The 14,141-nt window shown below is 38.9% G+C and overlaps 1 protein-coding gene across 3 annotated transcripts; it reads right to left on the bottom strand.

Annotated features, from left to right (window-relative positions):
- Window positions 1–1,412: 1,412 nt before the first annotated feature.
- On the bottom strand, window positions 1,413–9,868 carry GTF3C6 (general transcription factor IIIC subunit 6). Of its 3 annotated transcripts, none has more exons than XM_027742113.2 (6): window positions 9,722–9,868; window positions 8,221–8,301; window positions 5,792–5,855; window positions 5,207–5,251; window positions 4,964–5,074; window positions 1,413–2,056 (listed from the first exon to the last, which is right to left on the bottom strand). In XM_027742113.2, exons 1-6 carry the CDS (start codon window positions 9,851–9,853, stop codon window positions 1,761–1,763), a joined length of 729 nt encoding a protein of 242 aa, XP_027597914.1. In that variant the 5' UTR covers window positions 9,854–9,868; the 3' UTR covers window positions 1,413–1,760. The 3 variants fall into 3 exon arrangements, with proteins under 3 accessions (XP_027597914.1, XP_027597915.1, XP_039235756.1); XM_027742114.2 differs by having other exon boundaries at window positions 4,964–5,077; window positions 9,722–9,804; XM_039379822.1 differs by lacking the exon at window positions 9,722–9,868 and adding an exon at window positions 8,490–9,134 and having other exon boundaries at window positions 4,964–5,077.
- Between the last annotated feature and the right edge of the window lie 4,273 nt (window positions 9,869–14,141).

The raw sequence follows: 14,141 nt of genomic DNA, 5'->3' as shown, positions 1-14,141 counted from the left end.
TAGAATATTCCTTGTACATAAGGAAAAAAGCTCACGCATACGTAGCTACAGACTTGGCAACTGGTTAAGAAAACATGAGATAGAGTTGCATTGTGACAGAACAAACTCTTGGAAGCACCTCTCTGTTCTCAAGGGGCCATGGCAAGCATGCTGAACCTACCACCCACCCAGCCTCCTCTGCAGGAGATTCAGCTGTCAGCAAGTGCAGCCCAGCTCCGCAAATGCTCCCCCCAGCAGACAAGAGCACGTGTTTCATCAGTTCATAACATTCCCAAGATCGTTATTCCAGTTATAATTATCCTCTATCAGCACCACACAAATCAAGTCTGAAGGATGCTTTTAAACTTCCGTGGTTGCAGTTAAAGCCAGAGAGACGACTGAGCGGTCTCCCTGAAACCTCAAGCGCAGACACTACCATGTAAAAGATCCATACCCAGGCTGGAGGCATACAGAACATGGTCCCTCTTCTTCTTCACCTTCCTCTCCCTGCCTCCCTTTCCCCTTTGATTCAAGTTGCTTCTACATAGAAAAAGCAGAATAGTGGGATTGATGGTTTGCAACTGCTGTGTTTTGATGACTTGTCTTTACCGATCCTGTGCTGTGAACAACGCTGGGAGTGAACTTCTCTGATCATTACTAAACTATTCCATAATTAATCTGGAATTAGTTAGGTGTTCCCATCCTCACTATTGCAGTTACACTGTTTTGAGGGAGGCAAAGGTAGGAAGGTAGAAAGGTCAGGAAGAAAATGTTTTCTGTTTAAAAAAATGTGCTTTTAAAAACATTATTCTGAGTGCACCACACACTCAACTGTGATATAAAATGGTGGGTAGCAATATAAATTATGTAGCATTATGTAGTGTCAACCCACAGAGTAGCTAGGCTCCACAATACATTTCCATGGACCAGTTTGGGAACCACTGATGCATGGGTACAGGATCTTAAGTATAAAAACCTTTAGAAAAATGCCAGAGGAGAATATTAGAGCCAAGAAGTTACTGGGAGGAAAAATAAAAAGGGAGGGGACCACAGTTCCTTTTGTATAATGTACATTATGTTATACAGAAAATGGGGGAAGGAGAGTGACAGATGCCTCTTTAAGACCTAGGTTTCAGTTGCTGACAAGTTTGCAGGGGTTTTCAAAACTTGAGTGGACAAAGACCTGAACAACTTGCCCTGTGTTGACCCTATTTTATATAAGAAGCTAGATTAGAGACCTCCTAAAGTCCCTTCCCACATGAAGGATTTCTAAGATCCATCAAGGAGACAAAGGACACTAGAGAAAATCCAAACTAAGCAATCTGCTATTCAAACAGTCAATAGAAGGCATATTTGTACTGCAGTTATTGAAAGGAAAAAAATCAAATAAGAGCAGACACATATGCAGCTGAATATGACACACAAGGGGAAGCTATATTTGAAAAATTCAAGACTTTATTTTAAATAATGATGTTTTTTAATTTTTACAAAATGTTCCAGACTGTACAATACATCAACATTTTTCTAAGTTATGAGTTTCTTTTAATTATGTAACCATTTCCCCTTGTTCAAGTTTGAGGTAGAGATACATACATTTCAAATCAGTTTTTTAAAAACACTTCAGCCCTTCCCACTATATTTCAAACACAAAAGCAATGCACAAGAACACAATGTCTGTTTTTCCATTATTAATTGCTCAGATAAAGTGGAAATCACGTCATAGCCTGTAAAAGTTGGCCTGTTAATTCCGTGAAAAAATCATGACAAAATCAGAGTTTATATCATGAAGGGACATCCTCTAAGGCAGTATTTCCAGAAGGAGATTCCTCTGTCCCAGAAGCAGGGCTTTCAGGCAGAGGAATAGAAGCATCTATTTCCAAGGTGTGCTGCTTCTCCAGATCACAATTCATGTCAGAATTTCCTTCACCACTCACCTCTCCCTCTGACTCTTCAGTCAATTTGTCTTGGGTCTGGCCTGACTCCTCAGAATCATCCTTTTCACGCATAAAACTGCAAATCATATTAGGCCTGCTGTAGGAAAAATCTCTGTCCTTGATCTGTAACCACTCCACTCCACCTGATGCAAAGAAGGAAAACTTGTATTAGTGACAAAAGGAGTTAAGAGTTAACGGCAGTTTTTTCTTAGCTAAGTTCACTGTTATTAAGGCTGAGCCTGACCAACATCTAAGTAAAAGAACCGCTTAGGACAAAAGGATGTCTTTCAAGAATTTGAACCAACACTAATTTTTGTTGCAAGCCTTGTGTGGGGCTTAAACCACTCATCTTCCTTGTAAACAAGGCTACAAATAACAGGAAGATATTTGGTAAAGAAAGGCCATCTTAAAATGAAGAGAAACTTGACTGTTGATAAATTAACAACACATGCACAGGCTAAACCAACTTCTCCAAGACATATAGCTACAGGTTCTTATCCAGATACTGGAGGCATTGTGCAAGGTTCCTTATGTCACCAGCTCCATCTCTAAAGAGCAGTCATGAGGGAGATAAAATTATTATGAAAGTAATGAAAAGCAAGATACAAAACTATGCTATGTCCATATCATGAGTGCTGTGTTCTGCTCAACCCACACTGTAAAACTAGAAAAGGGAAACAAGAATTGGTGAGTCAAGTTAGCTATACAGGGAAAGGGAAGCCAAGTAACCAACAACTACAAAAATCATAAAACAATTGCAACAAAAGACAGAGACTAGAATTCCACTCAAAGGAGACAGCTGTTTATAAGGCTGGCCTGGGAAAACAAGTAGGGACTGACTTATCTCCTAATTCTGATGACAAAATAAGTAACACACACTCATTGAAAGCACCAGATCGCATATTTGTAACAACCACAAAAGCAAACAAACAATCAGGAACACCCACAGTAAAGTTGCACTTTTTCCAAACAGAAATGTGATTTGAAAACTGTCATAAAAATGGAAGAAGTCAAAAGTATAAACAGGTTCAAAAAGCAAGTAAAAATGACAGAGCGTTTATGGACTAAAGAAATAGTAGTCCAAATGAGAACTTTTGTCAGGGTACTGATGAACTGCTGAATACCAGAAGGATAGCAAAAAAAAAATTACTCATGTGTATGTCCCCTCCTACTACTTCTTATACACCCATTTATACCAGATCAGGAAGGACATCGACCTGCTGGGGCGAGTCTAGAGGCAGGCCACCAAGGTGATTAGAGGGATGGAGCACCTCTCATACAAGGAAAGGCTGAGAGAATTGGGATTGTTCAGCCTGGAAAAGAGAAGGCTTAAGTGACCTAATTGTGGCCTTCCAGTATCTAAAGGGAGCCTACAATAAATATGGAGAAGGACTATTTACAAGGGCATGTAGTGATAGGACAAGGGGGAATGGCTTTAAACTGAAGGAGGGTGGTTTTAGATTAGATATTAGGAAGAAATTCTTTACTGTGAGGGTGGTGAGGCACCAGAACATGTTGCCTAGTGCAGTTGTGGATGCCCCATCCCTGGAAACGTTTAAGGCCAGGTTGGACGGGGTTCTGAGCTATCTGGTCTAGTGGAAAGGGTCCCTGCCCATGGCAGGAGGGTTGGAACTAGATGGTGCCTTTGAACTCAGGCTATTCTATGATTCTATGATTTACTACTGCCCACAGTTAGAAATACAATACAGGAATAAAACCACATTTGTTCTGATCCAGTATGAGAGTTCCTGTTGTATTTAAGTGTCTGACACCACCCTTAGACTCTTAAAATAACTGAAACATAATTCAAAATGCTGAGAAAATATTTTACAAATGCAATAAAGAGAACAGAATGTTTCTTCACCTAAATTTTAGAACATCTGGTAATATAAGGAATGACATTAGAATTAGTGCAAGAATTTGAATCGTTCCTTGAAACTCAGGTGTATCAAGCTCTTGGAACAGACCTTAAATAGAACTGGGATTCACCTCCCACTTCAATTTTTATGCATTACATGTTGTCAATTCACAAGAGGTGGTAGTTACTCTGCATGCACAACATTAAACTTCTGTTAGGGTACAGAAACAAAAACGTTTTTCAGCAAGTATCATCATTATTGCTGTTCCAGAACAAAAAAGGCCTTTTTATTAAGCAAAATATTCTCTAGTCTATTGTACTTTAAAAATAATAGTTTGTTTAATAGTTAAATATATGGAGAGAAGAAACAGTACATGGTACTGATAAGAATGCTGATGTTTGGTTAGATTGTAGATGGCATTTCATTTTATATCCCCTATGACCAATGTCCAGCTGACTGCTCAGATTTAATGTAAAATGGCTACATATTCTTAAAATATGACTCAGTAACGCTGACTTGAGCGAAAAAAGCAATAAAAAGCAATAGGATACTGCTAATGAATACTACTATATATAGTAGGATACTCAATATTTCACTATGTAAAAGTACTGACTTTTGTACAAAAAAGCACCACTAAAATAAAAAACAAAAATATGAGCACTGAGTTCTGCCTACACAATGAAAATCAATATGAATGGTCTTCTAGGTATGTTGTTGCAAGTTAAACTCATTTGCATTTAGCTGTAAATTCAGAAAGTACAATTCAGTTCTAGTACATACAACATGGAACTTCTTACTACTATTTTCAACAGTCACAGAGACTCAAAAATGAATTAGAAAAATTGATGAAAGTAGGAAAAAACAAAATCAACAAAGAACTACTAAACAACATCTCCAATTTCAAAACTTTTAGATGACAGGAAAACATACCAGGGTACATCAGCACGTGTTTGCCCTGCTCTTAAACTCTTTCGTAGGAGTCTCCTACTAGCTGTTTCTGGAGGCAGCACTGCTCAGGAGTATCTCTCCTCTTTCCATGTGTGTTTTGTACTTTTGCATTGAAATATACATATTTGCTGCCTAAAGAAGAAAGCTCCTTTAACTTTCTACATGCTCTTGAATCAAACACTTAATAAAGGCTGACATTCCCAAGCATATGTCATCCATGTCTGTATGCATAAAGGCACTAACCAACATTCTCTTCTCCTTCCTTCTTTTCTGTCAGAAGGGTCCGTGTCATGTTCAACTTCTTCACTGTGTGACACTTGTATTTCAGCTGTACTTTTTGGTTGCCTTCCGCATCTACTAAGAAGAGAGGAGAAAAAACAATACCCAGACCCCAATCATTATAGTGAATTCCACTATCAACTGAAATAAGTATTTTTAACCTCCCCAGCTACCACAATGAAAAGGACATTAAATCACAACAATTACCGTGCTCTGTGTTTTCTTCAAAAACCACACAGGTTCCCAAGGTATCTACGTAAATCAAAGTGAGAAAGTTTTAGAGACCAACTTATATCAGCTGCAGATACTGTACCCACTAGCCCAACTCTGGGAACGTTCTGATTTCCAGCCCCTCCCAAAGGCACTAGTAAGCACACTGCCAACTCAGGAACAGACAGGAGTATCACAGGAGGATCCCAGACCATTTCTCCCAGGCCACCGTTGTCACCGTAAGGCAAATGAGAGAACTACAGATTGTACAACACGTCAGTCCTGCTTACACAGGAGACAATAGGCACTTACTTTAAGGTGGTTTATGTCCCATATGTCTGTCTGCTGACATACTAGCTGGTGCACCCTGGAGTCAGCTTCCAGGCCTACTTCCCAGGAGTACCACAGATGCACAGTTAATTTAGCAGTGAACTCAGACTGCTGCTGCTCTGTATGGTGTTATACAACCACCCAGAACTTCAGCATCTCATAGGACCAATTGCAGGATAATTAACTAATGTTAAGAAAGCTCTCTGGGTCACATGAAAAAGGAGAGACTGTATTCATCGTAATTTTTCCTACCTTCATATTCTCCTGCAAATACATATCTGTCCACTTGTAAAATGGGCTTCTCTGTCTCTATTCCCTACAAAAAGAGGGACAAAATTGCACAGTTGTCAAGTCTCTATTAGCCCAGGCAAATTTCTCGCTATACAATCAGAGAAGACAGACATAGCAGAATCCAGATCACATCAATTCCTCGTAAAGATAATTGGTCCAAAACTCCAAACCATAAGGTAAAAAGAACAAAACAAGTAAATACAAGATAAAGTTTCTTTTGTTATTAGAAGAAAGGAATGGATTCCAGTCTGTAAAGCTTTCTCAAACTGCCAGGTTCATATGAAGAGAAGTACATCTTTAAAACAGGATTTATGGAAGTGGACAAGAGATTTCTGCAGAGGATATGATTTTACAGAAGCAAGTAGACTTGTGAAAAACCATGCAATTAAATTAATATTTATTAGTTTTCAAAAAAATGTAATAAAAGTAGTTTTAGTCATTACAATTGACCCTGAGGTCTTCTGCAATGTTAAACATCTGGGATGGGGGGGAGAAGGAGTTTTCTTTGTTTTTGTAGGAGGCTTAGTTAAGCAGCGATAACAACTGCTACAAAGGGTTCAGCCAATCTTACTGTAGAATCAGTGCACTGTTAATAAAATGTAATGACATTTTTTCAGACTATCATCAAACATGTCACTTTAACTATATTAAATACAAAAATATACCAGATAATACCCTTCTAGTAATCATAGCAGAACTTAGTATAGAACTGTCATAGGAAATGCTCTAGTATGTTAAAATAAATTTAGATCAAACTGCAGCCAATGGTCTATTTACAACTGTAAATGGTCTATTTACAGTTTATTTAAGTTACTGTTTATTTCCTCTAGGAAATTAATGTAACCTCCATTTCAAATTAACAAAAATGTATATGTTTGCACGAAAAAGATGTTATTTTCCAAGCTCCAATTAATGCAAGTTCTAGAAACTTTCAAAAGCCTTTGGAAAATACACAAGGTGAAGAAATCCAGCATAAACCATTGCATCAGCACAAGAAGTGCAATTGCTGGGTCACAGAAGCTTCTGTGATTTCTGTGTCTATATCGTGAAGGAGTTGGAAAGTGTTGTTATTGCATTTTTTTAAACAAGGAGTGGGAGGGTAAGGCAGTACTTCTATCAGCTCATTCCTTTCCTCTACAGCACAGGTTTTCCAAATACATGAGCCAGGATCCCATTATATATCTCTTATATATATATGATAATATAATGTATTATCTCTTAATATGATTTATAATTATAGATTATAGATTGATAGAAACTGATGTCTGAACAGACTACACTAATTAAGGCAAAATGGCTTTGAAAAGTACCTTGTGAACATCAGAATTATTCAGGACATGAAGATAAGCAGATGCTAAAAGTTTTGAAGATGAGGCACTATATGGTAAATTCCATAAAATACAGCATATCACACAGGATAATTACAAGAGAATCTCAAAGCACAACATTTAAAAGAATCCCATTAACACTACTGAAGCATATGCCATTTCAGCCACCAGTAATGAAACACGTGTGTAATACATTTCAAGAGAATTAGGGCAGATCCAGGAAGTAAATCTGCTTATAACAGCATATCCATCCAAAGATGGATCATTTATGAATTTTGATTGTTTCTACATTTGAGACATTCAAAACTGACTTTACCACCCCACATATATTCTGATCAGTGGCACACTCAGATGTTCTCTTCCATCTTTTCTGTCTGTAATAAAGGTCTACTTTCAGAAAGTATTTGCAAATCAATAGTACTAGTACTATCTAGACAGCTCTCATAGTCTACATAGGGTTTGAAGGGCAAATAGCATCTGTCCCATACAGAGAAAGTGATTAAACAACTCAAAAGGAAAAGGACAGGTAAACCAGATTCTTATAAGAACCTCACAGTGAAGCAAACAACATCCAAAACTGTTTACCAAATGCTTAATGACCAGTTATCCTTTACAAAACTTGAACTTGCCAGGCAGTCTCTGCAAAAAAACACATTATAAATACAGTGCAAATCAGAAAGATTTTGACTTTACCTGTCAGATGTATTTAAGTGATTTGAAGAAGGGTGCTTAACAATATATATTTTTTAATGAAAATCACATTTTTAATGTGAAATACACAATTTTTAAAAAATAACTTAGAGCTTGAAATCGGAGCGGATACTGGTACTAACTTATCCATACCTCTGAAAAAGTTTCCTTATATTTACACAATACTATATTCAAAAACCTTATGCTGTTTCTGAATAGAGCCCACAACATCCAGCCAAGTACAGCGCACGTAATTCTCTATCAAAGATTTGAAATAAATGTTATTAATGTCAAGAAGTTTAGAAGCAGTGTCGATCCCTTGTTCACATCTATAATGACTTACCCCTTTCCTATTGTGCTGTAATCACTCACCAAAATCTTGCATTTGTTTTCACATTTTTCTAAGAAGTCTGAATCAATAATTCCTGATAGTTCCACCATGACCAGCTGCTCCTACAAGATAAGTTTATAATGTACACCTGTAACAGATATCTGAGTTCAGGGGAAAAAAAAAAAAGCCCCCCAAAACACAACCCAAACCAAACAGAACAGTATACAAAAGACCCAGACCTTCAGAATAAACAGACCCCAAATGGGAGTTATTTGACAGTTCATCAAGAGACAGACAGCTCTTGTAATACCCAGGGAAATGTAGCGATCCATCAGACACCCGTTTCACACATGAATTTCCTGGCCTCTTCTTCCTAGATAGGAATGGAGCTCTTTTCTCCACCCTTGAAAAATGAGCATCAATATGGTGATTTATGAATTATAACAGTATGACCAGTTGCATATTCCAAACTAATTTTTTTCCTAAAGCCTTAGTGCATACCTAAATATGACATCACAGGGGAGGTTAAGCAATGTGTTAACTGAAATAGTTACTTTTTATAACATATTGTTCTGAAATTAATTCCTATATGCAATTCATTACAATTTTGAGTAAGCAAAATGCAAAAACAAAGCAAAAAAAAGTCTGCCTTGAAAAATATTCAAGGAAAACAAGAGCTTTTAAGAGTCACCATCTACTACACATGCATAAACATACATAATAATAGAAGAGTAAGTTTGTATTTTAGGATTTTGTTGGAGTGAGTCCAGAAGAGGGCCACCAAGATGATTAGAGGGTTAGAACACCTATCCTACAAGGAAAGGCTGAGTTGGGATTGTTCTGCATGGGGAACAGAAAGCTCTAGGCACACCTTACAGCAACTTCCAGTACCTAAAGGGAACTACAAGCTGGAGAGGGACATTTTACAAGGGCATGTAATGATAGGACAAGGGTGAATGGCTTTAAACTGAAAGAGGGTGGGTTTAGATTAGATATTAGGAAGAAATTCTTTATTGTGAGGGCAATGAGGCACTGGAACATGCTGCCCAGTGCAGCTGTGGATGCCCCATCCCCGGAAGCGTTCAAGGCCAGGTTGGATGGGGTTCTGAACAATCTGGTCTAGGGGGTGGCATCCCTGCACGTCGGGGGGGGGTTGGAACTAGATGATCTGTAAGGTCCCTTCCAACCCAAACCGTTCTATGATTTTATGAGGTCAGGAAGCAAGTGAAACTGGAAGATCTCTTTCTGACAGCGCCCTTTTCCAGAAAATCTGCAGCAGAACCGCCAGAACCACGCAGCTCTGGCGACGGCACCGCTGCAGGGGCAGAAAAACCCGCCGGACCCAGGGAAAAGCGCTCTCTCTGTGCCCGGCCCCGCTGCCAGCCCGGGCACAGGAACACCGGGCCGCATTACTGCCTGCCCTGCCGAGCGGGCGGAGAGGGGGCGGGCCGGGAAGGGCCAGGCGGGGGCCACGGGCGAGACACGCCCCGCCGGGGGCCGGCCCCTTCCCCTAAGGCTGGGGGGACGTCGGCGTGCACCAACCTCCACCTCGTCTTCCTCCGCTTCATCGCTCCTCTCGCTCCCCGTGCCCGCCGCCGCCGCCGCCATATCACCAGCGCCCGCCCGAGCCCCGCCCGCGCCTCGGCGCGCACCACGTGGTGCCGGTGCCGCCATCTTAGAGCGGGAGCGGCCCCGCCTCGCCCCTACAGCGCCCCTGGGCGGGCTGTGCCAGGGCCTGCGCTCCCTCAGCGGTACACAGCCCCGACCCTGCGCTGAATATTTAAAAAAAAAATAAATAAATTACTGTTTGGCTCTCCCAAATGCTCTGCAGGTTTTTCTTGAATCTCAGAAGTGGTACTGGAAAATGGAGATTCCTAAAATATCTTCCATCATCCTCCGTTTGTTTTGTTTGTTTGTTTGTTTTGAGAAAGGGCTGTCAGATACATCTTTTTCTTGACACAAGTAATGCACTGCTTCCGGTACAGACCATTGGGTTAGAAAGGTTTTATCAAATAATTAAATAATAAAATAATAAAATATACAGTTCATTTCAGTGGGTTATGTCCTTTGCCTGATGCTTTCTGGTGATCCTGTCAGGTTTAAATACACCCCCTGCCTGATTTCCATCTGCAGTGGGTTTTTGAGATACCTTCTTGACTTGTGTGTTTGTAAGTACAGGACGTTGTTGTCCACAAAAATCAGATTTGTTATTTGTTGTGCAATAAGCCAGTAATTACACACTCGAGAGAGACACTGATTATTTAATTCAGAGTTGCACATGCCTGGGTGTTTGGTGGTATTCCACAAATCAAGTACACCAACTAACAAAACCTTTTACCATTCATACACTTGAGCAAACAAAGGAATTAGTGTTCATTGGCTGCAAGTTACATAGTACTCCTATTAATTAGTATTCTGTCTTCTGTTGGTTAATGATTCTCTCGTTTCTCATGCTAATTAGTCCCATGCTCAGGCTTTCTCTTCTGAGTCAGTGGGTTTCTTGGGTCAGTGGCCCATGAGTTGGTGGTCATGATCTCCTCCTGCTGGAATTACCTTTCACCCAGTCGGAGCTGATTTCAGCACAATTGCTGAGTTGGCTTTACTAGTTTCTTCCTTGAGGATTCTGTCAAATGTCCTTGCGGCCCGTAAATTCTGTATTCTCTGTGTCCACTATCAGTATATTGGTATATCCTTCTTCCCAAGTTTTGGTAACTCCCCTCTAGGTCCGAGATCATTGAAGCATGTCAAGCCCTAAATCTTAACAAGGCAATTTACCAACAAGTAATTTGTTTTCTAACACATGAACATCACTTAGAGCTTGTTAGCTGCTCTCTGTTTCATGGATTAAATCTCACTTCTTGTTGGTTAGGCTTAAAACTATACAAAGATCAAACATTAAAGAACATCCTTCCTCAAGAAAATTTTATATATTCCAATAATTTTGCACTCCATAGTCCTCAGTCTCATACTGGTTTTGTAATGTAATTCTTCCCTGTTTTCCTTCCATATGCTATGTTTTCTGATTTTGTACCAAAAGTGTCTTGCTACTTGTTGTGTCAAAGTCATCTATTAAAATGTTAAATAAAAACTGATCACAAGGGAGTTCACTGTAAATTTTTCTCTGGCCTCTACTTATCTTCCATAAGATAAACATAAATGTCAGTAAGTGTTTAACTGTGTCCAGGTAGGTGTGATTTAATGCATTTCTGCTTTTCCTAGAAAAATCACTGATCTTATATCAAATAAGTTTGGTAGGATTGTTCTTTGGGAAGCCAGCATTAGGCTTCATCTAATTTTCTGTTAAGCTTCACATTTTTAATTATTTTTTCGTAGAGCTTGCTTTAGAATATTACATACTAATGTGGTAAAAACAGCCTGTAAATTTGGATTAGTTCTAAATACAGGAAAATATTCTGGGGCATGTTACTTCTTCACCAGGCAAATTGCAAAGCCTTGAATTTTGACTGCAGGGGATAATAGCTGTGGAACAGATGTTTGATATACTACTAATATCAGATATTTTAAAATAATATTTGTATAATTTGGTTAGTATGGGCCACTGTATTTGGGAATTGTAGAAGATAACAAAAATAATTTTTTTAGTATCTGATTTCATGTTCTGCCACTAGAAGGACATAGATAAATAAAATTATGAATAGCTTGTTCAGAATTTCTGACAGAGGTTTTTAATGTGCGTCTAACTTTTAAAGCTGTATTTAAATGTTGGTAACTTTAGCTAGTTGTACTCATGCTGTACAATATGAGTACATGTGTGTAAACCCAACCTTTCAATAATTCTTAACTACTGTTTTCTATTTGTTAATCATTATTCTTGGCAGTTACATTTTTGCACCAGGTCTTTCTGTTTAGATAAATTTTTTGTTGTTTTAAAACAAAGTTCTACCTCAATAAAGCAGAATAAACTCCCTATTCTGAATATATTTTTTTAATTAATTGTCATAACTGACAGTGCTTCTGTAATGTTACATTTAATGTCATTGTTCTCTTTTTATAGCTGAGAGGAGGTTAAGTTTCATAGTTAAAACTAGACAAATCCCTTATAGGAACATAAACCTGTGCCAGATCAGCCTGTGTAAATCATAGACTGGCATGAAATGCTGTGAGGGAGCCAGTATATTTGTTTTCTTTTATATCAGCCTAAGCATCACGTAGTATCTGGGGCATCTCAGTCTCCTGGTTATCATGGTTCAGGGCATGCAGTTGGATATGGGACATTTTTGGTGTGTTAGTGCCAAATGTATTTCAGAAGAGAATACCTCGTTTTCAGGCTAAATTTGCCATGGGCATTAGTTGTTTACCGTGGTCTTTCATATCCTGGCAGGAGTATTTCAACAACCTATCTCTTAAAAGAGACTGTCCTCAGTCTGCCAGTGAGATGAACTGCTTGATGAGATAAATATGGAAATACATCTGTTGAGGATCCAGATTTTGTGTTTCTGAGGCCTCAGCTAACAATGCTGTCAGTCCATGAGCAGATTTATTGTATGCATGCTGCCAGAGGCCAGTAACTTGATGGCACTTAGGTCATTTTGAGTCAGTGACAACTAAATGGTCAGTTTAAAATACATGATCATGTTCGAGATCTGCATATGGATGCAGTAGTTTCAGTGGGTTCACTTGCAATTAATACGTGTTTTATTTTGGGCCCTGTAGTTTGCAAATTTTAGTTGTGGAAGTTCATAGATTAGAGGCTTGGACTATCTATTTTAGCAAATAAACATTGTTGCAGTTAAGGTACAGTATAGGAAATCAGAGAAAGTTCACTGAAACACATAATAAATTCTGGCTTTCTACTTTGTCTAACTTTTTCATTTTCTTTTGATTTTTATCTTCATGCTTGGAATTCCTTCTCAATCCTTTTGCAGAAGGGAAGCAGCCTTTCTCCATTCCATCCTGAGCACTTGCTTTCTTTGTGAGGCTATGGCACTAGTCTAAGTAAAAGGTTAAATGTTTTGTAAAAACACAGGATAAGAGTCTTTTTTAAGTTCTTGTGGTTTTTTTCTGTCTAATTTGATTGTGAATGCCTCTGGTTGAAAGCCTTTTTTATTATGGAGTGAAACCCCACAAAATTTAGCATTTAAAAATGGTAATAGAACATATGCGTGCATCTATACACACACTATATGTTTAGTCTTTGTATCTGTACTGTTTACTGAATTGGCTGCCTCAGGAGAAGGGTGTTGTAGTTCCCAGGCTTTTTTTAAGTTGGAAGGGTAACTAAAAGTGATGATGTGACAAAAGTTGGATATCAGAAGAGATTCTCAGTAAAATGTTACCATGTGAAATGGCTAAATGCAAAGATACAGCATTGTAAGGTGCAGAGAGATGCAGAAGGAAGCTTGTAAGAGGCTAATGTGTATTCTTGGCTGTAGCCAGGGTTACAAAAGGTAAATCAGCCCCAGGACAAAGGTAATTTGCCCGTAGTATTACAGAAGAGGATTTCAATTTCCCTGCAGCTACATTGCTGAGTTTCTTCAGTTTGCAAGCCAAACCAGCTCGTAGGTGTTGCCAAAAAAAAAACAAAACAAAACCCGCTTGTTTCCTTTGCATATGTGCCTTTGTCTTTTCCATAACTCCTTAAACATTATGTGAGGAAATCCTTACCCTACTCAGAGAAGAGTAGGGTAAAGTAGTAAGGGGTGCTTTATTTACACAGAGCTTGTTTACTGTGTCTAGTCTAAGACAATGGAGTGAGACGCAGTACAGTAGGAGGGAGGGAGCACTGGGCTCACATTTTCCCTAATCTTTCTTTTGTCACTTACAGAAGCACTTCTGGTTTTCTTTGACATCCCTCACCGGCTTCAGTTCTAGCTGCTCTTTAACTTTCCTGACCTGTATGCTTGAACAATGTCTCTGTATTCCTCACAGGTTATCTGTCCTTGATTCCACATTTACTATGCTTTCTTTTTGTGTTTGAGTTTGGCTAGGAGCTCCTTGTTCA

Source organism: Pipra filicauda, unplaced genomic scaffold (assembly GCF_003945595.2).
Source record: "Pipra filicauda isolate LSUMZ 115617 unplaced genomic scaffold, ASM394559v2 scaffold176_size3548034_pilon, whole genome shotgun sequence".
In the NCBI taxonomy this organism is placed as follows: Eukaryota; Metazoa; Chordata; class Aves; order Passeriformes; family Pipridae; genus Pipra; species Pipra filicauda.
This window is presented reverse-complemented; position numbering and strand designations above follow the sequence as displayed.

Excerpts from the sequence above, each read along its gene's own strand:
- GTF3C6 (XM_027742113.2), bottom strand. The coding sequence starts at position 9,853 with ATGGCGGCACCGGCACCACGTGGTGCGCGCCGAGGCGCGGGCGGGGCT. Across the intron at positions 8,302-9,721 it reads CGGAGGAAGACGAGGTGGAG|GAGCAGCTGGTCATGGTGGA; the intron begins GTTGGTGCACGC and ends CTTATCTTGTAG. Across the intron at positions 5,252-5,791 it reads ATTTGCAGGAGAATATGAAG|ATACCTTGGGAACCTGTGTG; the intron begins GTAGGAAAAATT and ends TGATTTACGTAG.